This window comes from Oryctolagus cuniculus, chromosome 18 (genome assembly GCF_051225735.1).
Source record: "Oryctolagus cuniculus isolate XC-2025 breed Fujian yellow rabbit chromosome 18, ASM5122573v1, whole genome shotgun sequence".
NCBI lineage: Eukaryota > Metazoa > Chordata > Mammalia > Lagomorpha > Leporidae > Oryctolagus > Oryctolagus cuniculus.
This window is the reverse complement of record NC_142884.1, coordinates 79433368-79458726: the sequence shown is the minus strand read 5'-3', so window position 1 is coordinate 79458726 and position 25359 is coordinate 79433368. Positions and strand designations below refer to the sequence as shown.

Here is a 25359-nt window from a genome sequence, read left to right as displayed (position 1 = left end):
TGTGCAGCCACACTCCAGCCACACGGTGACGCGGCTGCAGCATCCCGGGTCTGGTGGTGCCCCTGCCGGCACTGGGCTTCTGGGACGGCCACACTCCAGCCACACGGTGACGCGGCTGCAGCATCCCGGGTCTGGTGATGCCCCTGCCGGCACTGGGCTTCCGGGACGGCCACACTCCAGCCACACGGTGACGCGGCTGCAGCATCCCGGGTCTGGTGATGCCCCTGCCGGCACTGGGCTTCCGGGACGGCCACACTCCAGCCACACGGTGACGCGGCTGCAGCATCCCGGGTCTGGTGGTGCCCCTGCCGGCACTGGGCTTCCGGGACGGCCACACTCCAGCCACACGGTGACGCGGCTGCAGCATCCCGGGTCTGATGCCCCTGCCGGCACTGGGCTTCCGGGACGGCCACACTCCAGCCACACGGTGACGCGGCTGCAGCATCCCGGGTCTGATGCCCCTGCCGGCACTGGGCTTCCGGGACCTCAGATTCCTCTGGAAAAGGGTCTGTCGTAGATGCCATGAACTTGGCGTGCACGATTCTAAGTGGCACGAGCGCTCAGGAGGTGGCACAGTGTGTCCCAGAGGAGAGACCCTGGGGCCCTGGCTCCTGTGCGGCCTCCTCTGGGGCCGTTCCTGATTCTCCAGGATCTTCTCCCTCCCCTTGCCTGCCATCCATACACTGACCCTGAGCCGTGGGAACCGAGGGCTGCGTCTGCCTCCTTCACACCCTGGCCCAGGCTGGGCTCAGCACCCAGCACCAGGAGCGGGGCGTCTTGGAGCTGCTGTGGGACCGAGAGGGGGCGGAGCGCTGCTGAGCTCACCATGACCTTTCGCAGCTTGTAGTTCCTGGCACGGATGTCCTGCATCAGCATCTCGAAGGGCGTCAGCTGGAACTCGGTGGGGAGGGGGTTGAACTCCTGCTCCTCCACCTTCTTGAGCTTCACCCCGTGGCGCAGCTCCCGCATGAGCTGCACCCACAGCCGAGCCTGGGCCCAGGGGGACGGAGAGGGCCCTCAGGCACAGGCACAGACCCCCGGGGCACCCCACGTCAGGAGGGAACCCGCTTACCCAGTCTGTGCGCCCCAGGTCGTCGAGTTCCACCAGCGGCTTTTCCACCTGCGGCTCGTCCTCCCCGAGCTTCTGCAGCATCTAGGACACACCCCTGGTCAGTCCTGAACGTGGAGCAGCAGACCGCACGCTGTGCCCAGGAACACTTGATCACGCTTAGGCTACCAGGCAGCCAGCTAAAAAGGGGGCCAGCGGGCACATGGGCTCGGCCTGGGTGTTCAGGCAGACATTTGAGGAACTCAAGAGACCAGGCTGGAGCCATCAGTGCACACTATGTCCACACCTGCCCAGGACACTGTCAGAGGGTAGCGGTGGACAGGAGCCTGACACCCACAGGGCACCCATGTGGCGCCGTCTCCCAACTGACGCAGCAGGCGCAGGTGTGTGTCTCACTCACAGCGCTGTCTCAGGAGCACCTAGGCAGGCCAAGTGTCCACCTATGATCCCAGCTTCAGTCTTACACTTTGCTGCTTCTTTTTTTTAAAAAAAAAAATTTACTTGTTTATTTGAAAGAGCAGGAGAGAGAGAGAGAGAGAGAGAGAGAGAGAGAGAGAGAGACATCTTCCACCTGCTGTTTCACTCTCCCCAAATGCCTCCAACAGCCAGGGCCGGGCAGGCCAAAGCCAGAAACGCCTTCTGGGAGTTTCGGATACCTAAGTATCTGAGCCATCCCTGCCGCCTCCCAGGGTGCGCGTGGGCAGGCAGCTGGACGGGAAGCTTGACCACAGAGACCCTGATGTGGGGTGTGGGCGCCCCGGGTGGCAGTTTAACCCCATCCCTAGCTGCTGCTTGGAGTCACAGCTAGGACCCAGTGAGCACAGTGTAGCTCACGCTTGGTCCCCAAGACTGGGTGAATGAACCAGTGGGTGGGGGTCTGAGTGAGCACATCCTGTAGACACGGGTGTGAGCCGCGCGAGCTGAGAAAAATGCTGACGTCAGGGTGAGAACTCGGGGACGATGACAGGGACAGCCATTCTCTCCTGAGGCCTGGGCAGGATGCTGGCGCTCAGGAGAGCCAGGGCCCGTCTCTCACTAACTCCTCCATGCTCGTTGGCACACGGCAGTACCACCACCCCAGGCAGAACCGGCTATCCTGCTGTCCTGGCTTTTCACCTCGAGCTGCTACTTGCCAAAGCACTGCCAACTCTGAGGGCACAGGCGTGATTCTGCTAGTAGTCCAGTGTGTGCCCTGGCCAGTCTGTGGGCAGGGCTAGCTGTCCCTCCTGAGCGGGCTAGCCCGTCCAGCTGCGCCCAGCTGCAGACCTTTTTCTCCATCCCTACTACAAATTCCCGGAGCGTCTCCTGGGCCGACGGACGGCCCCTGCGGAAGGGTGGGCTTCCACTGTCCAGACAGCAAGCCTCAGAGCAAAAGGCAGACTGAGTTCAGAGGAAGACAAGAGCACCACCAGCGCCTGCGAATCCTGGGGAGGGAAGGAAACTGCTCATCTTGGCACGTGACTGGGTTACAGGTGCGTGCCAGCCACGCCCACCCCGAGAGACCCCCCCCCCCAGGGTCACTCCTGGTGAGGGAAGGCGGCACAGTCCCACCGATCAGGAGCCAGCCTCACCTTCGAGACCTTCAGCACCTGAGCGAGACAGGGAAGTACACCTTGCCCCCGACCCCCACGCCATGCTTCATGCCCTCATCTGGGAGGTGCACACCCACCTTGGAGCAGCACCGACTCCCCCGGGAGAGGCTGAGACCTCTGACCCCTGACTCCAGGTCCCTGAAGAGGCAGGCAGTTCGCTGGCCCACATCAGCTAGGGCTTCAGGCAGGGGACCCAACCCAGCAGAGCCTGCACTCGCTCCTCGGTAAGACCATCTCAGAGGGGTGGTGTGAGCACAGGGGCCACAAATGCGAGCACGGTTCTCTCACTGGCTGCACACCAGCCCCGAGTCTGTCCTGAGCAGTCAGACAGCTGCCTTCAGCACAGTACTTCCAGAAAGAGCTGGGACCAGGAGGCAGCAGGCAGCCCCCTCTGCAGACGAGAGAAAGCAGCGGGCAACGTGACCACTTAGGGGCTGGGGGTCAATCACTACTGCCTGGGTTCAGTTTCCTTCAGTGAAAAGGTGGGAGAGTTAGATCACAGCCTACCGAGAGCCTGGGCCCTGAAACTGTGCCCAGGACACAGCAGAGGGCTGCCTGCCCCTACACCTCCTTGTTCATGCCCTGGCCCTTCCCACCTCCTGTGACCCCCACACCCCTCTCACCTCCTTGGCCTCCCGGACTCGGGCCAGGAAGGCACGCAGCTCCAGGGTCTCCACGAAGAGGGCTCGGCACACGGCCTGGTAGTGGGCTTGGGCGCCCCGAGGGTCGGTCAGCCGGGCAGCGCACAGCCGCATGGCCTGGGCGAAGGTGCGCACGACCCGGGGGCCGCCCTCGGACTCCTCCTCCTCCTCGGGACCTCCGTAGCCCTCGTCGGCAGCCCCGCAGCTGGCGTCCTCGCAGTCGCTGTTGGCCATGAGGTCGATGAGCCGCTCCAGCTGCGGGCTGAGCTCCCGCTCTTCAGTGTCGTCCAGCCCCCAGTCCAGCGCGCGGTAGATGGCGAAGCCCAGCGACTGCACCATCTGCGGGACGAAGGCGGGATGCACGGGGAAGTCACCAGGGGGCGCTGGGGCGGCGGCAGCCAGAGCCAGTGCCAGGTGGGGAAGGCCGCAAGGGGCTGGAAACATGGAGCCCCGCTAGGAGGCATCCCCAACCCCCAACAGCAAGGTCCCTCTGGGAGGTAATGGCTGATTATTGCCATGTAAAAATGCATGCAGGGCATGGCTCAGCACCTCCCCTCCCGGCTGCTGGACTGAGTGAGGCGAGAAAATGCATCCACACTTGTCCCCGACGCACCGCAACCCCGGCCTGGGAACCACCAAAGTACTCAAGTGGTGGACGTGACCCTGCCACCTGCTCCCAGGAGAACACTGCAGAGCAGGAGGGAAAAGCGTGGACCCCAGGCGTGAGTCGCCAGCCTGCTGGAGCACCGCGGTTGTCTAGGGGAGACCCTACACTCAGCAGCAGGGGTCGGTGCTGCCGGGCTGGGGGCGGGGCAGGGCTCGCTCCAAGGGGATGGCTGAGAGGGCCATGTCTCGGTCGTGCGCTGGGGACGCAGCACTCCATTGGGCCACCCACCTAAATCGTACGTGTTTCACTGTGTGTGACAGCTTTCCTAGGAAGAACCCATCTCCACGTCAGACCTCGTCCTAGCTGCTAGACCACCCGGAAGGTAACACCCGTCATTGTCGTGACCTAACAGCATCATTTACACCAGAGGAGGAAAGTGGCCAGTTTAATCGCTGCTGCTGTGGGACCCACTTGACGTCCGTGATAGAATTTGGCACTTCTGTTTCACAGGGAAGGGGACAGAGGCACGCAGAGGGTGGACCACCCGCTCCGGGGCATGACGAGCCACACCCTCATCTAGATCCACCTTACCCAGGTGGCGGGGGGTGGGGTGGGGTGGGGGTGTCCTTTGACCTCTCATTTCCTGTGCACCTGTAACTGTAGGAGGCTACATCTTCCTGTCCCCCTTCACATTCTGATGAGCAAAAGTTATCTGCTGATTCAGATGACTAATGTGAATTCAGCACACAAATGATATGTAGGAATTCCAGAGACTACAGGAAAACTGCTAGAATCACAAGATCTCAGAAAAGGAAGAAGTTTGCGGCCACCTGGCCAGGAACAAGGACCACGCACTGCGAGCTGTCAGCCTTAGATCAAAGCTAAGCCCCTGAGGTCCCCAGCCCTCTCAGCTTCTTTTAAAACTGCTCTTGCTAACTAGCAAGGCAGAAAAGCTCTTCTGAGACAAGCTGTCCGCTCTGCCAGCCTGCTGAACAAACCTCTTTCTTCCCACCCGTTCTTGTCTTGGGGAACCCAGGCAATGGAAGCCCCCGCCCCACCACTGGTTTTCCAGTCACACAGGAACCAGAGCCCAAGCCTGGCATGGCCAGGGTGGGGTCCAGAAGAACGTGGGGCCCAGAACACGGCATCCTGTGTCCTGTAGAAAACTCCTGACCCCCAGCTCACCTTAGCCCTGCTCTGGCACACCCCAGAGGCGGGGTCACAGGGCAGGCAGTGGAAGCCTAAGGGCTGGCCACATTTGAGGGGATGCCAGGGTGGGGGCCTCTGGGCAGAGGCCTCCAACCCCTTCCAGGTGCGACAATGGGGTGGGGATGCAGGACCAGCAAGAACCACAGTTCACCTCATTTCCCATCAATTCCTTCGGACCCAGAGGCAGAGGCCAAGATGGAGGTCGAATTCCACACCATCCTGCCTCTGCCTCCCAGCTCCCTGCTGACCCGTCGTGTCTGGTTCTGTGTCCAGCCCCAGCCATGCCACCTCATGGAGGAAAGCCCCCACGCCCTCCTGCACAGAGCAGCTCCCAGCCCATCTGTGGCCCCTCCCTCTTCCTCCTAGTCCCTGGTCCCTGCTCACTGGCTGAGCTAGCGCCACGAAGGGTTAACTCCAGCCCAAGATTTTTATCTGAGAGCTGCTGTTAAAAGCTTTTCTGTGCACCTGGTCACTGGAAACTTTCTCTGGAAGGCAAAGAATGCTTGCTTCCCCACGAGGAAAATCTAGATGGCCGGCTAGTCTCAAGACCTCTGCCCCAGGCAGGCGCTAGACCTGGCCGGCTAGTCTCAAGACCTCTGCCCCAGGCAGGCGCTAGACCTGAGCTGCCCCAGCTGACGGGCCGAGCAGCTGCCTGCAGCACTTCCTGGGGCGCAGCCTCCGAGACCAGTGCAGACGCTCCCTGCCCCACCACAAAGTTCTCTGTCAACCTTTCACTGCGTAACAACGGGTCTCTGGAAAGCAGGGGGCCACCGCCACTCTGTCTGGGCTCATGGACAGCAGGGGCCACCTAACCTCTACCCAAGAGGTGCTGAACTTCAGGAAAAATGAGTTCTCTAGAATACTGTACAGCTGTGGAGAGCGAGGGTCGCCAGCCACACACAGAGAGGCAGGTGGGTCAGGAGATGGACGGCCATGCAGAGACAGACAGGTAGGTCAAGAGACCAACAATCACACACACACACACACACAGATACACACACACAGAGACAGACACACACAGAGACAGGTGGGTCAGGAGACCAACAGCCACACACAGACAGACACAGACACACACACAGAGAGACAGGTAGGTCAGAAGACCAACAATCACACACACACAGATACACACACACAGCCAGATACAGACACACACAGAGACAGGTGGGTCAGGAGACCAACAGCCACACAGTCACACACACACACAGAGACAGACACACAGAGACAGGTGAGTAAGGAGACCAACAGACACACAGACACAGACACACATGGGGACAGGTGGGTCAGGAGACCAACAGCCACACAGCCACACAGACACACACACACACACACGGACAGGTGGGTTAGGAGACCAACAGCCACACAGCACCACACACACACACACACACACAGACAGGTAGGTCAGGAGACCAATAGCCACACAGACACACACACACAGAGACAGGTGGGTCAGGAGACCAACAGTCACACACAGACACATAGACAGACACAGAGACACACACACAGAGACAGGTAGGTCAGGAGACCAACAATCACATACACACAGATACACACACACAGCCAGATACAGACACACACAGAGACAGGTGGGTCAGGAGACCAATAGACACACACATACACAGATATATACAGCCAGATACAGACACACACAGAGACAGGTGGGTTAGAAGACCAATAGACACACACACACAGATGCGCACACACACAGACTTAGACACACAGAGATAGGTGGGTCAGGAAACCAACAGCCACACACACACAGATACACACACAGACACACACACAGAGATAGGTGGGTCAGGAAACCAACAGCCACACAGCACCACACACACACACGGGGACAGGTGGGTCAGGAGACCAACAGCCACACACAGATACACACACAGAGACAGGTGGGTCAGGAGACCAATAGCCACACACAGATACACACACAGGCACACACACAGAGACAGGTGGGTCAGGAGACCAACAGCCACACAGTCACACACACACAGACACAGACACACACACGGGTATAGGTGGGTCAGGAGACCAACAGACACATAGCCACACACACACAGCCACACACACACAGACACACGGACAGGTGGGTCAGGAGACCAACAGACACAAACACACAGACACAGACACACAGAGACAGGTGGGTTAAGAGACCAACAGCCACACACACACACACACACACACACAGAGACAGGTAGGTCAGGAGACCAATAGCCACACAGACACACACACACAGAGACAGGTGGGTCAGGAGACCAACAGCCACACAGACACACACACACATACTCACACAGACACACACACACAGAGACAGGTGAGTAAGGAGACCAACAGACACACACACACACACACACACGGGGACAGGTGGGTCAGGAGACCAACAGCCACACAGACACACACACACAGAGACAGGTGGGTCAGGAGACCAACAGCCACACAGACACACACACACACACAGACACTCACACAGACAGACACACACAGACAGGTGAGTAAGGAGACCAACAGACATACACACACACACGGGGACAGGTGGGTCAGGAGACCAATAGCCACACACACACAGAGGCTGGTGGGTTGGGAGGTACACTGCTTCCACCACCTCAACCCAGGAAAACAGGCGTAGCCAGAGCTGGCGTCTCCAGCGCTCACAGCTGCAGCTCAGGATGGGTGGCACCGAGCCCTGAGTATGGTAATAAGAAGCACGTAGGCTTGCGTGGGTCTGTTAGGGTTTCGTTCTCAGCAGCACAGGATGCAGCCCATGTCCATCTGTGGGCACAGTGGTCAGCCGCTGGGTCTAACACACACACAGGCACTGCAACAGGACCATGCTTCGAGAAGGTATCACGTTGAGGGTGTCACCTCTGGGCAGGTGGGTGGGAGAGGCGGAAGAGTCAGGGGCTGGCTGGAGGTCCTGGGCAGCAGTCCCGGGGCTGGCCCCTGACATCCACTACCCGCCCTGGGCGCTGTGTCCAGGAGACCAACCCCACAGACCACATTGCCTCGCCTCATCCTCTGGCCTCCCTGTGCTCAGGCCTCGGAGCTCCGGGGAGCCTCCTGAAGCCCCTACATCACGTGACACAGCCGGCCTTTTCTGTGGACCAAGTAACCTTGGAAGTTGTTTTAGAAGTACCTGGGCTTCCGAACTGCTCGGCAGTGCCACCATCGTCGCAGCATCTGCGAGAGAAGACAGGAGTCAAGGTGGGTCCGGGGCTGGGGCCGTCCACCTACCTTCTCCCCCAGAGACCCTGCATGCCCCAGCGAGCCCGTCAGGAGACAACGGCAAGGCGGGCACAGCCAGTTCTGGGCAGCTCGCCTGGCCGAGGGCTGACGATCCTCCCCGAAGCCCCAGGCACCAGGCCCGCTCCCCGGTCACCGAGGGAGTGAGGGCGGGGGGACAGCCGACAGGGCACTGTGGGGGAGCTTAGAGGAAGGAGAGGCTGAAGAACAGGAAGAGGAGGTGGTGGCTCCGTGACCTCAGCTGTGCAGCCAAGACCTCAGGTCTGAAGCAGACGCCCCAACCCACGTGTGCCCTAAGTCGCAGCAGTCAGTGGAGAGAGCCAGGCTCCAAGTGGATGACATATACTACTCAGTGGGGAAGGGCCCAGCCCCACAGCCTCTCCGGAGAACCAGAGACCCAGGCTGAGGCACGGGGGAAGCCGGCTCCCTGTGCTCCATTTCCTGGACCTGGCACCGAGTGAGGCCATGCAGTGGGGTGGGGTCCTACATGTGCTGCTGCGGTGACCAGGTCATGACCCCAGAGGCGGGTGTCTCTGCACCCACCTCACAGAAGGGAGCCCAGGGCCCAGCACCGTCAACTCCTGTGCCCCAGAGTGACTCGGAACCTGTGCTAACGGCTGTGTTTCTCCCTCGGCCCTCCTAGGACGCCAAGCAGACACAGACCCTCCACCCCTTACTCCTACAGCCTCCTGAATTACGCGACTAGAACTATTAGGATGCGAACTCCAACTGCTTTAAGTTTTCTGCAAGGAAGTGAGATAAAAACAACAACACATGCCATTGTCTGCTGTCCACAACTATTTTCGAAATGCTATCAACCACCAGGAAGATTGCCAAAGATAAAGGGAGTTGTGCAGCCCATTAAGATAATGGAAAACATCCCCTGCAGCGTGGGGTGGGGGCGAGGAAGGGGTGAGGGAGGGAGTCCAGGGAGGCCAGATCGGCCCCAGCAACCGGAAGGAGAAATCAGATGGGGACAGAGGCGCTGCCTGCAGGAGACCAGGGCCTGAGCTGTGTGATGGGCAGGGAGGTGACCAAGGGTCAGCTAGCTCTCCAGAGCTCATCCAGCAGACAGCTTCCCAGCTGGAATAATTTAATGCTGTGTCCACGGTTTAACAGTCTGGGGGCCGGCACTGTGGCACAGAGAGTAAAGCCACGGCCTGTGATGCCAGCATTCCATGTGGGCACCGAGCTGAGTCCAGACTGCTCCACTTCCACTCCAGGTCTCTGCTAAGGCCTGGCAAAGCAGCGGAAAATGACCCAGGTGTTTGGGCTCCTGTACCCACATGGGACACCCAGAAGAAGCCCCTGGATTTGCCTGGCTTAGTCTTGGCCGCTGTAGCCACTTGGGGAGTGAACCAGTAGATGGAAGATTCTCTCTCTCTCTTAAATAAATAAATAAATAAATAAATCTTTTTAAAAAAATCTGTATACCAACAAAGAGTTGTGCCAAAATCAAGTGTTCAAGACTCTGATTATATTCTTCTTCTTCTTCTTCTTCTTCTTTTTTTTTTTTTTTTTTTGACAGGCAGAGTAGACAGTGAGAGAGAGAGAGACAGAGAGAGAAAGGTCTTCCTTTTGCCGTTGGTTCACCCTCCAATGGCCGCTGCGGCCGGCACACCGCGCTGATCCGATGGCAGGAGCCAGGTGCTTCTCCTGGTCTCCCATGGGGTGCAGGGCCCAAGCACTTGGGCCATCCTCCACTGCACTCCCTGGCCACAGCAGAGAGCTGGCCTGGAAGAGGGGCAACCGGGACAGAATCCAGCGCCCCGACCAGGACTAGAACCCGGTGTGCCGGCGCCGCAAGGTAGAGGATTAGCCTAGTGAGCCGCGGCGCCGGCCTTTGATTATATTCTAAGTGGAAAGGACCTGGGGAGTCTGCGCTCAGAACTCCTCGTAGTCTCACGAGCACCCGGGGCCACATCCGCATGCTGCCTCACAGAAGCTGGGGCCATGATTCCTCCTTAGAGAAGAGGAAACTGGGGTACAGGTGGATTAGAAACTGCCCCCAACGGGCCAGCACTGTGGTGAAGTGGCTAAGCCGCTGCCATGACACAGGCATCCCACGTGGAGCGCCGGGATCCCAGCTGCTCGGCTTCACAGGCAGCTGACGCCCCAAGTCCTTTGGCCCCTGCCTCACGCTTGATCCCATCCTGGTGGAGTCCTGGCTGTGGCGGCCAGTTGAGGAGTAACCCAGTGGACGGAAGAGCTCTGTCACCCCACCTTCCAAACAAAAATAGACCACACAGACAAAAAACAGAGGAGCCGGGTCCCCACAGAGCCCAGCCAGGTGCCCACGTGCAGGGTCCTCATCAGTCCCCAGGGAGCAGCCCAGGCGGCCCTCATGGAGCGGCTGTGATCCGTGACCTGTGGGGCCCCAGGAGGCCATGCAAACTGTGTCCTGCTTATTTTAAACTTTTCAAGGCAGGCATTTGGCCTAGGGGTTAGGCTGCCCTTCAGACCACCGGTCTCCCATACTGGAGAGGCAGCGGTGACACAAGGGCTCCTGCCACCCCCGTGGGAGACCCAGAGCTTTGGTCTGGTCCAGCCCAGGCTGTTGCAGGCATTTGGGGAGGGAACAGCAAATGAGATCTCTCTGTGTCTGCCTCTCGAATAACATAAATAAGTAAATGAATAAAAATGCTCCTGGGAGGAGAGGGGGAGGGACTCAGAAGCAGAACACGGGGGCGCAACACCCAGCCCCCACTGGCACCTCTCCTCAAGCTGTTCACGGGCGGAGACTCCCCTCCCTGCCCAGAGCAAAGGAAAGGTACTCCCGTTTCTGCTGGACAAATCATGGTGAGGGAGGCCGGTGCAGTAGCACAGCGGGTAAAGCTGCGCCTGCAGTGCCGGCATCCCATATGGGCACCGGTTCGAGACCCAGCTGCTCCTCTTCTGACCCAGCTCCCTGCTGTGGCCTGGGAAAGCAGTAGAAGACGGCCCAAGTGCTTGGGACCCTGCACCAGCATGGGAGACCTGGAAGAAGCTCCTGGCTCCTGGCTTCGGATCGGCACAGCTCTGGCCGTTGCGGCCAATTGGTGAGTGAACCAGCAGACAGAAGACCTCTCTCTCTCTCTCTCTCTCTGAAACTCTGACTTTCAAATAAATAAATAAATCTATTTTAAAAAATCACGATGGGGACACAGGATGCAGCCAGGCAGTTTTCCGAGCAGCAGTCTCCTATGGGACAGACTTCACCTGTCTGTGGGAGGTACCGCCCACAGAGCTGCAGAGGGGGGCTGGGAGCAAGGAGCCTGGGGGGACTGAGAGCAAGGAGCCTGGGGGGGCTGGAAGCAAGGAGCCCCTGGCCAGGTCAGGCTCTGGCCACCTGCAGTTTGTGACACCAGGTATCCTGACCTTCTGACCTCACCTGCCTTCACACGTAAGGAACAGGTGCAGACACACCTCCTAGGGTGTGGCGCCCAGAGGACGTGGTCAACAATGGGTCATGGGACCAAGGTGGCAATGGGGCAATGGGCAGGGCCAGCTCACATCGACCTGCCGGTGACTCCCTTTTAGGTGTGGCTGTGAAAGGCAACAGACGGGCAGCAGGGGAGACCTCACCCACCCGCGGAGCCAAGCATTGGCATGCCAGGCTCTCCCCAGGCCTGGACCCCGAGAGCTAAGTGCCAGCAATGCCTGCCGACCATTGGAAGAGAAGATGCTCCCGTGTGGTGGACCCACGAGTCGGCCACACTGCAAATGTGCCACCTGCAGCATCTCTCACCTCACCCAGCAGGTCTGCCTCTAGAAGGCATGCCCACACGGTCACCGCCTCCCCCTGCCCAACACCTACTGGAAACAGGGAGACAGCCACACGGGACACCTTGGTTAGCTGTGGATGGAACAAGGTGACCCCAGGCCCCCACGGAGGGGAAGCAGGGATGCTGGCAGGGGGTGGACTTGGGGGGGGCTGGGTCTCCTGCTGTCCATTTGCACTTCCTGTATCTGCAGGAGCAAGCAAACATGTAAGGCCATTGGTCATAGCCTCACCCGATGGCTCATGGGGGCGGGGTGGTCGAAGCTAACATACCAGGGTACCCAAAACGTTCGTTCACAGGAAATGGAATTAAAAGATGTTTATTTTGGGCCAAAAAAAAACTTTTGAAACCCACGGAGATGAGGGGTCTCCAAACAGGTTATGGAAAACACCAAAAAGCCACGCACAGATTTCAAATTTCTTGCACTAAAATAAACTTATCTTTACCCGCCCCCCGATTTTCCAAAGCCCCTTTGCGCACACGGAACTCTGACTCGTGAAGCAGGGCTCTCTCCCTCCAGAGTGGTGGTGACGGCACAGTGCAATGAAACACACCCAGAGAGCTTGCTCCCACGACAGGCGCTCGCACCCTACGGCCCTCAGAAGCTGCTGAGCCCAAGGGGAACCCCTGCAAGCCCGAAGCTGTGTTTGTTTAGCAAACAGGAGAGTCTCCGGGTCAAAGGGACGCAGGCGTCTGGTGTCTGTGGCCTGTCCTTCCTCCTCAGAGCTCAACAGTCCTCTGCATTTTCACACAGGCCTGATGTGTGCCCAGGGACAGCCCCATGGAGGCCGTGCAGACACCAAGTCCCTGTGCGATCCAGGAAACCCACTGGGCCCAGACGGGATGAGGAACCTGCCGAGCTCTCTGGGCTTAGCTTCAGCCCCTGGGCTGGCCAGGACCCGGGCCAACGCCCACACTGCAACTTCCCTCGCTGACCGCCCGAGCTACCTTAAGCTGGGGTGAGTGATCCTGGCCTTGGAGGTGTCCAAGCAAGAGCTGTAGCCCAAGGCATCCAGCGGCCATTGCCGGGAGCTTGTTGGACGGGGAGGGTCAGGCTTGCCCCATGCCTGCAGACCCAGAAGTTCTGGGTTGGCACCCACAGACCCTAGCGTGACAGATGCCCCCAGGCGGGAGAGCGTGAGGCCCTGGGGCTCTGGGCGGCTTTGGAAACAGACTCCTGGGTCTGACCCGGAATCTGGATGGGGAACAGGTCAGGGGCAGTGCTGAGAACTCCCAGGTATGCCCGGATTTCATGGGGTTCAAACAACCGAGGTCCGTGCACACAAGCTGAAGGACCTGGGGGACGCATGTTCACAAACAACCACCCTGAAACACGACAGACGGGGAACAGAGGGCACCTGATGCCACGTGCTGCCCACTCCACTCCTGTCACCCAGACTTCTCCCTGCCGCGGCTGGCAGGATCTTGGCCCCAAAGCCGGCCACATCCCGCTCCCCAGAGCCTGGCATGGGGAACATAAGGTCGCAGAGCGTGGCAGGGTTGCTAACGGCTGATCTTAAGGTAAAGAGACCATGTCTTAGGGTAGAGGAGCAGTGTAGCCTCCATCTGGGTTGTCTGGGCTCAGTGGAGCCCTCACACCCCACTCAGGGTAAAGGAAACAGTGCGAGATCCGAGGAGATGGAGACAGAGCCCTGCCTGCCCAGGTGCCTTGCACGTCTCCGGGATGCCACCTGCAGGCAGCCTTCCTCCAGAACTGGGCCTCTGAGGGGTCGGCGTGGAAACCCCGGCACGTCTTCCTGGAGGGGCCACAGCCCTGAAGCAGACCAACGGGGCCTGAGAGGAGTGGCCCGGCCCCTCAGCTGTGCCCACCACTCCACCAACCCAGGGACGTGACAAAGAGACAGAAAATTCCACCCCGTGTGGGCCGACAACGGTTCCTCGTGGACGTCGGAGGGTGGGGGCAGGGGCACCCCCGAGAACCCTGGAGAGTCAAAGCCTTTGCCTCCGAAAAGTGCAGAAGAGACGGACGGGGCAGGGCAGCCTGCTGGGGCGGTCACAGAACCATGCTAGCTAGGCCCAGGCAGCTGGAGAGGGAAAACGCTCGCCTCTGTGAGGCAAACGCCGAGCAGAGCCGAGACTGAGCAAAGCCGGCCACAGGCCCCCACGCCACACCCATCACCCCGACTCCCGAGTTCCGGACAGAGGACACCACCAATATCATCCAAAACGTGCAGGAGCAGCTCACCCGGGCCAAGCCGGCTCTGCACGCCTCGCCCTCTCCTGGCTGCTTCCGCTGGCCTGGGTGAGCGGCGCGGGGCAGCAGGACTCCCTCAGGCTGTGCAGGCGGCACCGCCCCTCACAGAGCTTGGAGCTGGGCACAAGAAGGCCGATGGCTTCCCAAGTGCAGGCAGCAGCGGGGCCAGGGCGGAGAGAGACTTCTTCCCCACACATGGGACCAAGTCAGAGGAGCAAACGGGAGCAGAGCCCGGCGCCGCACACAAGCACCTCGCCAGTGTCACTGCTGCCACCAGGGTGCAAAGGGGTCCACAACAGGTCTGCACTGCCTCTCCTGCAGCCAGGAGGCAGAGGGGCCGGCTCTAAGGGGACTCGCGGAGCAGCAGACCAAAGCCACATGGGAAGGTGCTGGCTGGGGGAGGACGCAGGAGAGGGAGATAGTCCCTCCTCGCTTTCCCCGAGGCCTCACCCCAGCTCTGGACAACAGCACTCCAGGCTCACCTGCACATGCTGCCTGAACCCCAGTGGCCCAGCACCACACCTCAGGAGTCACAGGCCCCACTTCAGCTCCCAGGAGGGGCACACGGGCCAGGACACAGCCCCAGCGCGCTGGCAGGAACAGCTTCCCGGGCCAGGGGGAACCTCGTCGGTGCTGCCTCACCTCACCACTGGGGCAGGTGCCCATCACTCCGGCTTATGGAGGCGGTCAGCATGCTCCACACACTGCCCCGGGGCAGACTGGGAAAGACAACAGGCCTGTGGGTGCTGTGCCAACAGCTGGACCGTGATGGCTTTGTGCTTGGAACTGGGGGCTGCGACATGAGTGGCACAGGAAGGCCCCGGGCCCACATGGTTGAGAGCAAGAACGGGGAGGTCTCATAGGGCCTGTGGGTGCTGGCCTCAGAGCTACAGGCAGGAGGAGGGACGGGGTGAGCCGGAAGACAGGTGACACGGGGCACCCCACGCACAAAGACTGAGGCCTGCCTGGGAGATGGTTCAGCATCAAACATGGGCAAGGGAAACAGGTAAAACAGTGTCGTGTACGTGAACGGGGGAGCAGAGGAGCCCGGCCAATCCCTGCCCTCCCAGAGGAGCTGCAGACCCCACAGATGCCCTGGGCCCAGCCCTCGCCTGGCAGAGAGCCTGACCCACACAACTCACGTGGGACAGGAACCAGGGTCTCCCAGCGGCTGACGGCCACGGCCCCCTCGGCAGATGCCACTCTCATGGGGTAAAACCAGGGATCTCCAGGCAGACGAGCGCCCCGGGTGCCTCCCTCGGTCACCTGATCATGCTCGGAACAGCACCGCATGGGGGTGCCGGGGGAGCTGCTTGCCTCAGTTACAAACAGGAGTCCCGGGGCCCGCGTTCTGGCGAGGCAGGTTAGGCTGCTGCTGTGACACCCGCATCCCACGTCAGCTGCCCCACTTCCAGTCCAGCTGCCAGCGCGCCTGGAAAGGCAGCAGAAGACGGCCCGAGTGCCTGGGCCCCTGCACTCCCGTGGGAGACCCAGATGGAGCTCCAGGCCCCTGGCTTCCGCCGGGCCCAGCCATCTGGGGAGTGAACCAGTGAATGGAAGATCAACCTCTCTGTCTCTCCATCTCTCTCTGTAACTCTGCCTTTCAATTAAATAAATAAATCTAAATAAAAGAGAGGAGAAGAGGAGGCTTGTTCTGGAGAGGAGAACAAGTACCTGCGGTGTGCTGAGATAGCATTCACCCTCTCAAGGCTGGTTCAGTTTGCCGACGCTGAGTGACTTTAAGCACTCACCGCTGAGAAGTGGGCAGGCATGGTGGTGCCGCGGGTTAGGCTGCACACTGGACACCCCCTCCCGTGATCCGCGTGCCTGCGGCGGGCCCTGGCTCCACTTCTGATGCAGCCTCCTGCTAACACACACCTTGGCAGGAGGAGGCAGGTGGTGGCTCAAGTACTTGGGTCCCTGCCGCCCATACCGCGACTGAGTTCTGTGCTCCTGGCTTCAGCAGGCGTTTGGGGAAGGAGCCAGCGGGCGGAAATCTCTCCTCGCTCCACCCCTGTTTGCCGCTCTCTGTTGCTGTGTCTTTCAAATAAGTAAACAAATAAAATGGAGCTGACGACTGAGATGTGGACATTTTCCTGATTGCTATCCACAGCAAGGAACAAAAGTGCCTCCCGGTGAATTCCTGAAGCCCGGGGACAGGTGGGGCCGGCCACCCTCGGGGAGACAGCTGAGCTGAGGGACAGCAGCTCAGCTCCAAGAGGAAGCTTGGGTAAACATTCTCCTTAATCGCTGGGAGGCAGCGAGTCACCACCCCGGCACCTTTAGGAGCCGAAGAGCTGTGCACCGAAAACGAAAGTGAGTCCCTCCTGCCCCCGGTCAGTGCCAGCAGGAAGAAAGGGTCCACGCGCCCCCCAACCCTGGGATGGAGAAGGTTCCAGAGAAGGCGGGCAGGGAACATGGCTGGACTGGTCCACACTTCGGGGAGGCAGCTGCTGCGCCGGCTGTGCGCCTCGGCTTCCCTGGAGTGGGGGTGGGCCCAGGCAGCTGCACCCAGACCTGGCCCCCTCCTGCCTGACTCTGCGGAGCCGGGGCCTCGGCTGACCCGCGGGGAGCCGGGGACAGACCCTAGCGAAGGACCCAGGGCTGCCTGCAGCCTCCCTCACTGCACCGCGAGCAGCTCGCAGGTGTCACACGGGCGGCGGACCCGGTGGGAGACGGCGACGCCCCTGCCGGCCGCAGCTCGGGGCTGTGGCTTTGTCCTGCCCGGCGCAGGGCCTTCCGTGCCGGCTCCCAGGGCTGCGGGAGCCCGGCCTTCCTCCCGCACCCAGTAAGTTTGTCCTCCCAAAGAGCGAGAGTAACGACCGCCACCTTCCGGGGGCTAAATCGCCGGTTCCCGGGGGGAGGGGGCTGGTTAACGGCGGGAAAACCAAGGCTCCCCCGCGCCGGTTCGCACGGCCCTGCGAGCCCGAGCCACGCGGTGCCTGCCAGCCTCGGCTACGGCTCCGGGCGCGGGCAGAGGCGGAGTCCAGCGCCTGCCGACCCGGCCCGCGCGCGAGCCCGGAGCCATCTCGCTCAGGCCGGGTTCCCAACCGGAGACTGCGCGGGCGGAGGTCGGCCTTCCGCGCCCCGGGACCCCCGCCCAGCCCCGCCGCGTCCCGGGAAACGCGCCCCGCCTCACCCGCAGCGCCAGGCCCCGGCCCCGCCCCGCCGCGTCCCCGGGGCCCCCCACCCCACCCCGCCTCGCGCCCCCGCCTCACCCGCGGCACCGGGCCCCCGCCGCGCGCCCACCGAGCCGTCTCTGCGCAGGAGGACGTCGTCCGTGTCGCGGATGCGGGCGCCCGGCGCGTCCCGCAGCCCGCGGCAGCCCTGGAAGCACACGGCCCACGCTTGCTCCTCGTTGATCGGCTGCTCGTACACCCGCAGCACCTCCCGCAGCGACAGCTCCCAGGGCTCGGGCTGCCCCGGGGCCGCCGCGCCGCCGCCAGAGCTGCCGGCAGCGGCCATGGCCGCCCCATGCTCGCCGCGAGCGCGCCGGGCCGTTCCCATGACAGCGCGCGGGGCGGGTCCCGCACGCCCGCCGCGCCCCGTTGGCCGCAGGGGGCGGGGCGGGGCTGGGGCGCAGGTGCCGGCGCGGACGCGGTAGTGACCGCGCTGTCCCGGCCGGGCAGGTGCTGGGGGACGTGGGAGGGAGCCCCCGGCGCTGCGAAGCCGCCCCCCGCGCGCTCGGCTCTGGCACGGAGAAGCGGGCGGCGGCTGCCCGCAGTGGCCTCTGCAGAGCCGGCCGGCAAGGTGACCTCGGAGATGGCTCCGGGTGGGTGACACGAGGCGGGAAGCGCGCGGTCGATGACCACTCGCAGTGCCTCGGGGCAAACAAACCGCGTGGCGTGCCGGGGACGCAGCGCACCGCACGCGGGCGCTCCTGCGCGTGGCCGCGGGTTGCCCAGGCCTCTCCTGCCCGCCGGGCAGGATCAGGGCCGCAGGACAACGAGACACAGCTGGAAGATCAGTGCCGGTAGTGATTCGCGCAAAATGCAGAGCCCCGGGCTCTGGGACTGGAGGTGGGGACGCAGGTCCGAGCGGACCGGGACTGTGAGACCTGCGGTACTGCGGGCAATGGGCATGAGGCTTTACGGCCTGGTTTGCAGGGTAGAGTGGGCTGTTCCCCAGGGCCTCCGGTCACGTGATCCCCTCCCCTTTCAGTCTTGGGACAGAAGACTCATTTGCTAAAGTTTTTTTTTTTTGTTTTTTTGTTTTTTTTTTTTTTTAGGTTTATTTATTTGTTTGAAAGGCAGAGAGAGAGAGAGATCTTCCATCCTCTGGCTCACTCCAAATGGCAGCAACAGCTCGGCTGGGCCAGATGGATGCCAGGAGCCCGGAGCTCCATCCAGGTCTCCTGCGTGCTTGGGCAGTCAACTGCTCTCCCCAGGTGCATGAGCTGGGAGCTGGATGGGAAGTGGAGCAGCCAGGACTCCAGCAGCTCTCCCAAATGGGATGCCCGTGTCCCAGCCCACTTAACTCGCTGGCCACAGCACCAGGCTGGCTTGAAGGTTTTGTGGTCAGTCCCTGGGTGGCTTTCACACCTCTGCTCATGTTCCCAGACAAAAGCCGCAAGACGAACAGAGGCCCTGGTCCTTTGTGGAGGGGCTGGAGAAGGGGGGGGGCCCAGGCCAGTCCTGAATGAGGGGTGCTGGGCGCCTGGGGCTCCACTCCCTCAGATGGAGGGCCAGTGGCAGTGGCAGTGGCGTTGGCGTCGAGGCTGGCCCCCGGGCAGAGTGGCCGCAGGTGTGGGGCTGGAGGGTGCCCTGCCCTCTCCCGGTGGTTTCTGCCCTGGGAACCCGTGGGAACTTGTCGCTGAGCAGGTGCAGGAACAGGGTTCCTGCTGCCCTCCCGGGGCACCACCGTGTGTGCGTGTAGCCGGCCAGCAGGATGTCCACACAGCACGGCCAGCACCTCAGCAGGAAGCTGGTGGGGAAGAGCAGGCAGCCCCTGCAGCTCTCCCAAGGCCTCACGTGTCATTAGCGTGGCGGCTCGGGGAGGCCGCGTGATGACACACCCGGCCGGCTGCAGGGACGCTCACCTGGCAGCATGCACGCATCCCGGGGACCTCCCGGAACACCGGCCAGCAAGATTTAAAACAGGCTCTACCGAAGAGCTTCAGAAACAACACTCTCCTTTTATTTATTAAGATCTATTTATTTATCTGGAAGAGAGTTACAGAGAGAGGGAGAGAGAGAGAGAGAGAGATCTCCCATCTACTGGTTCACTCCCCAGATGGCTACACAGCCAGGGCTGGGTCAGGCCAAAGCAGGAGCTTCTTCCAGGTCTCCCACGTGGGTGCAAGGGCTGGACTGGAAGTGGAGCGGCCAGGACTCGACTGGTGCCCATATGGGATGCCGGCCTCGCAGCGGGCAGCTTGACCTGCTCTGCCACGATGCTGACCCTGAGGGTCTCCTTGCCTCTCGATACCTGAATAATTCCCTGGCCCTGGCCACAGTAAGGAAGAAGTAAGGGTTTGCTTTCAGAGGCTGAGGGAAACCCACCTGCAGGCCAGATGCCCGGCAGAGAAGGCAGTGCAGGGTGTCCTGGGGGTGGGCTTGAGCCCTGCAGATTGGCCAGCAATCACAGTCCACTAGGAAGCAGATCCGGCTGGCCCACGGCCGGGTCGCCGTGGGAGCTCGTGGTCTAGTGTCGGTTCCCACCAGCTGGCCACTGACGTCCCCTCCTGTGGCCCAGCACCAGGAGTGGCCACACTTTGACTCAGAAGTTGACTCCACATTTCTGTCATTGAGACTTGGGTAAACCAAGGGAGGGGCAGAGTCGGCAAGCAGGTGCCAGGGTGGGATAGGGCACTGTCCTCTAGCTCTGGCTGACCACAGAGTGCACAGAGCGTGAACTGGCCCCCAGGGATTTGGAAATAAAAGAGCGTACTCCCTGCTGTCCGGAGAAGCCTAGGGGCCACGGGTGGCATCCCTTAAGGGCGCCGGTGCTGTCCTCTGCTAATCCCAGCTATGGCCTGGGAAAGCAGCAGAGGGTGGCCCAAATGCTTGGGCCCTTGCACCCATGCGGGAGACCCTGAAGCAGCTTTTGGCTCCTGGCTTCAGCCTGGCCCAGCTCCAGCCATTTTGGCCATTTGGGGAGTGAATCAGCAGATGGAACCTTTCAAATAAATAAGTCTTTATCAGGGGTGGTGGGGGAAGCACAGTGGAGATTGATCTAGGCCAATCATTAACCTCGCGTTGAAAGTTCAGAACAAGGCCGTTTTTCTTTCTTTCTTTCTTTCTTTCTTTCTTTCTTTCTTTCTTTCTTTCTTTCTTTCTTTCTTTCTTTCTTTCTTCGGCAGGCAGAGTTAGACAGTGAGAGAGAGACAGAGAGAAAGGTCTTCCTTTGTCGTTGGTTCACCCCCTAAATGGCTGCTACGGCTGGCGCGCTGTGCCAATCCAAAGCCAGGAGCCAGGTGCTTCCTCCTGGTCTCCTATGCAGGTGCAGGGCCCAAGCACTTGGGCCATCCTCCACTGCACTCCCGGGCCACAGCAGAGAGCTGGACTGGAAGAGGAGCAACCGGGACAGAATCCGGTGTGCCAGCCCTGCAGGCGGAGGATTAGCCAAGTGAGCTGCGGCACTGGCCAAGGCCATTTCTAAGTACAGGATCACGGATCAGGAAGGCCTAGGGGAGGCTCTCAGAGCCAGGGTTGCTCAGTGCCATGATTAACCCACCAGGGCTTGGAAGGGCAGTCACCCTCAAGTTATCTCGTTAGCAAACACACTCCCCAAATATTCATCTGTGGCGTAAGCTGTTTGTTCACACGTGTTTACCAAGGGCGATGCGGGCGCGGTACACAGGGAAAGACCAGGAACAGCCCAGCCGGTGTCTGCCCCCGGGGGCTGATGGCTTCCCCTGAGCTGGAACCCCAGTGTGCTCGCTCCGTCCTGTGCTCTGCTTGCTGCCTTCGAGGGGGCTCTGGCAGGGAGCTCCGGCCCCGTCAGTGCACTGCAGGCTGTGTGCCAACTGCAGGGCACCTCGCGCTGCAACGCTGTGGGAGTCGTAGCTCTGAGCATCTCTGCAGACACAGGCCGCAGGATCCTGAGTGTTGGGTCCAGATGCCCAGGTCTGTGTGCGCCGCGATCATGCAGACGATGCCAGGGAGAACACGCCAGCCACCTCGGGACAAAGGTCAGCGTCAGGCACAAAGACGGTTTCAGACCAAAGGCCGCTGACTCACCGGGGCCCTGGGCAGAGCCACGCCAGCTGTGGCGAGGGGGTGCCTTCCCAGTTGCATTTCAGGTGCAGGAACAGGTCGGCTCCTCCTGTGTCCTTCTGTGCACACCGCGGTGAGCAGCCGGCCGGCCTGCATTACAACGGGCAGAGGCCCCTCAAAGCCTGCTTTGTCTTGGTCCCTGCAGCCAGCCAGGGCCAGAACCCAGGGGTTGGACAGGAAAAGCTGAAACCCAAGAGGTGGTGGCTTTGTGTCTTCAGTTTATTTTTGGCTGGGGCCAGAGGCCAAGCTCCCGAGGGATGTGGGAGACAGAGGCTGTGCTTGCTCTCACGGGGAGCCCGGGACAGCTCGGAGGAGAGGGCTCTGGGCTGGAGACCAGGAGCGCTCAGAGCTCAGCTACTTGTGTCTGAACCTGGGCATCGTGGGCCGGGGGTCCAGACTGGGGCGGAGACTCAGTGCCCCAGTCCAGACTGTGGTGGAGATGACGGCCCTGGGTACATGCCACGGCGGGGACACACTGCCCCGGGCACACACCACAGTGGGGATGACAGTCCCGGGTACACACCACGGTGGGGATGACAGCCCCGGGTACACACCACGGTGGGGACGCACAGCCCGGGTACACACCACGGCGGGGATGACAGCCCCGGGTACACACCACGGCGGGGACACACTGCCCCGGGTACACACCACAGTGGGGACGCACAGCCCGGGTACGCACCATGGCGGGGATGACAGCCCCGGGTACGCACCACGGTGGGGACACACTGCCCCGGGTACACACCACGGCGGGGACACACTGCCCCGGGTACACACCACGGTGGGGACGCACAGCCCGGGTACACACCACGGCGGGGACACACTGCCCTGGGTACACACCACGTGGGGATGACAGCCCCGGGTACACACCACAGTGGGGATGACAGCTCCAGGTACACACCACAGCGGGGACACACTGCCCCGGGTACACGCCACAGTGGGGATGACAGCCCCGGGTACACACCACAGCGGGGATGCACTGCCCCAGGTACACGCCACGGCGGGGATGACAGCCCCGGGTCCAGGCACTGGTTCAAATCCTGGCTGCTCCACTTCCAGTCAAGCTCACTGCTAATGCTCCTGGGAAAGTAGCAGGGAAGACCCAGAAGAAGCTCCTGGCTCCATCCTGGCCCAGCCCCAGCTGTTGCAGCTATTTGGGGAGTGAAACAGTGGATGGAAGATTCTCTCTTTCTCTGTCTTTGTCTCTGTATCTCTGCCTTTCCAATAATAAATAAATCTTAGAGAGAAGAGCTAGAAGAAGATGGAGACAAGGGGACAGCAGACATGGCCCTTGTTGGAGCCCTGTGGACTGGCCCGAGGGTGCCAGATTCTGGGTCTGTATGTGGACAGATAACGCAGGATGACTGAAAAACAACAGGAAGTTGGGTACCGTGGTGCACTTGAGATGCCCGACCCCTACATCAGAGTGGCTGGCTCAAGCCCCAGCTGTGCTCCCGACTCTGGCTTCCCGCTAACCTGCGCCTGGGAGGCAGTGGTCCTGCTACCCACACAGGAAACCCAAATCGAGTTCCTGGCTTTGACCTGTTGCAAGCCCAGCCATTGCAGGCCACTGGGGAGTGAACTAGGGAACGGGAGCTCTCTCAGTCGGTCTGCCTGTGAAATTAAAAAGACGAAGAATGAATGGAACGCTTTTCCAACCTGTCACTGCGACACCGTGGCCACATGAGCAGAAAGCTGCAGTGAGGTGGCTCCATGTCGGGGCTGACGTGCAGGCTGGGACGGTGACAGGTGCCCCCCGTCGTGAGATCACGGAAGCCATTGTGGTTCCCCCCGTCGTGAGATCACGGAAGCCATTGTGGTTCCCATCCAAGTTGGAATTGGAGTTGTTTGAGTGTCAGACGGTAGAAAAGGTGTGCACTGATTAGTCTCCCACACACGACGGCCCAGGTGCCCCCAGAGGCGGGTACTGGGCGGGCACACACCCATCTCCCTTCCAGAGTAGCAACTGTACCTGCCTGCGCTGTGACTTTTACCTCCACGTGAAGAGCTCCTCCAGGCACCAGACCCACATGAGGCAGCTCGTCTGTGGGTGCGTCACCCCCAGCTCTCTGTAGATGGACATGGAGGTGGTTTGTGGGTGCGTCACCCCAGTTCTCTGATTGAGGTTGTTGGTGGGTGCCTCATTTGTGAATACATCACCCCCTAATTCTCTGCTGGTGTAAGATACTGGTGGGTGCCTTGTCCCCCGTTCTGTGCTGGTGTAGGTTGTTTGCAATCATGCATGGACAATCTTTAACTTTTTAAGCTCCTGGGGACAGAGTTTTTGCTTAATCACTTCTATACACACAAGTGAATTTCACGTAGTGAGGGCACAGCTGATGCCTTCCATTGTCTTGTGTGTCAAATAAAGTCTAAGAAATGAACAGGTTGGGGCGTATGCTGGGCCGGCCCAGAGGGTCAGACCCTGGCCTGCGGAGCTAGCATCCGCATCTGAGCGCCGCCTGGATGCCCTGTGCTGGGCCGGCCCAGAGGGTCGGGCCGTGGCCTGCAGAGCTAGCATCCGCATCTGAGCGCCGCCTGGATGCCCTGTGCTGGGCCGGCCCAGAGGGTCGGGCCGTGGCCTGCAGAGCTAGCATCCGCATCTGAGTGCCGCCTGGATGCCCGCTGCTCTGGCTCCCATCAGCTCTCAGCTGCTGCACCTGGGAAAGCAGTGGGACGACAGCTCGAGTGCTTGGGCGCCTGCCACCTACATGGGAGACCTGGACGGAATTCCTGGCTCCTGGCTTTGGCCTGGTCCAGTCTAGGCCATTGCAGCTGTTTAGGGAGTGAACCTGCAGGTGGAAGATCTCTCTCTGCATCTCCTTCTTTGTCACTCTACCTTAAATCAATAATAAGATAAATCTTATAAAGAAAGAAATGTTCTTGTTGGATCAAGGGATCTATTAGCTTATTCCAATACCTGTTATCAATCTGGCCCCCTGGAGGCTGCCTGCCTGCACTGGTGATGGGGGGTTACTGCCCCTAAGTTCCTCCACCATCAAAAGTTCAGTATGTTGGCCAGTGCCGCAGCTCAATAGGCTAATCCTCCGCCTGCGGCACCGGCACACCGGATTCTGTCCCGGTTGCTCCTCTTCCAGGCCAGCTCTCTGCTGTGGCCTGGGAGTGCAGTGGAGGATGGCCCAAGCCCTTGGGCCCTGCACCCGCGTGGGAGACCAGAATATGTACCTGGCTCCTGCCTTCGGATCAGCGCGGTGCGCCAGCCGCGGTGGCCATTGTGGGGTGAACCAACAGCAAAGGAAGAGCTTTCTCTCTGTCTCTCTCACTGTCCACTCTGCCTGTCAAAAAAAAAAAAAAAAAAAAAAAAGGGCCGGCGCCGCGGCTCACTAGGCTAATCCTCCGCCTAGCGGCGCCGGCACACCAGGTTCTAGTCCCAGTCGGGGCGCCGGATTCTGTCCCGGTTGCCCCTCTTCCAGGCCAGCTCTCTGCTGTGGCCAGGGAGTGCAGTGGAGGATGGCCCAGGTGCTTGGGCCCTGCACCCCATGGGAGACCAGGAAAAGCACCTGGCTCCTGGCTCCTGCCATCGGATCAGCGCGGTGCGCCGGCCGCAGCGCGCCGGCTGCGGCGGCCATTGGAGGGTGAACCAACGGCAAAGGAAGACCTTTCTCTCTGTCTCTCTCTCTCACTGTCCACTCTGCCTGTCAAAAAAAAAAAAAAAAGTTCAATAGGCGAAAACTGGGTTAGTTTGCATTTCTCGTTACACAGAAGAGCAGAGCTATTTAAAATTAATTCAACTGGTGGTCTGAGGCCCCCAGGCCTCTGACTTCCTCTGGTAGGGTAGCTTGTTCTGAAGACA

At 60.7% G+C, this 25359-nt stretch overlaps 1 protein-coding gene across 3 annotated transcripts in view; it reads right to left on the bottom strand.

Moving 5' to 3' along the window:
- The window catches only part of SPIRE2 (spire type actin nucleation factor 2), a 29686-nt gene extending 11833 nt beyond the window's left edge, over positions 1–17853 (bottom strand). Inside the window, exons 1-5 of one of the 3 annotated variants that reach the window (XM_089319810.1) lie at positions 17550–17853; positions 8249–8292; positions 3285–3641; positions 1073–1144; positions 826–990 (exon numbers count right to left, since the gene is read on the bottom strand). In XM_089319810.1, coding sequence (XP_089175936.1) covers positions 826–990; positions 1073–1144; positions 3285–3641; positions 8249–8292; positions 17550–17838 — 927 coding nt within the window. In that variant the 5' untranslated portion in view covers positions 17839–17853. Of the gene's footprint in view, positions 1–825; positions 991–1072; positions 1154–3284; positions 3642–8248; positions 8293–17549 lie in introns of all 3 variants that reach the window. The other 2 variants (XM_051828943.3, XM_051828944.3) reach the window with 2 other exon arrangements.
- Between the last annotated feature and the right edge of the window lie 7506 nt (positions 17854–25359).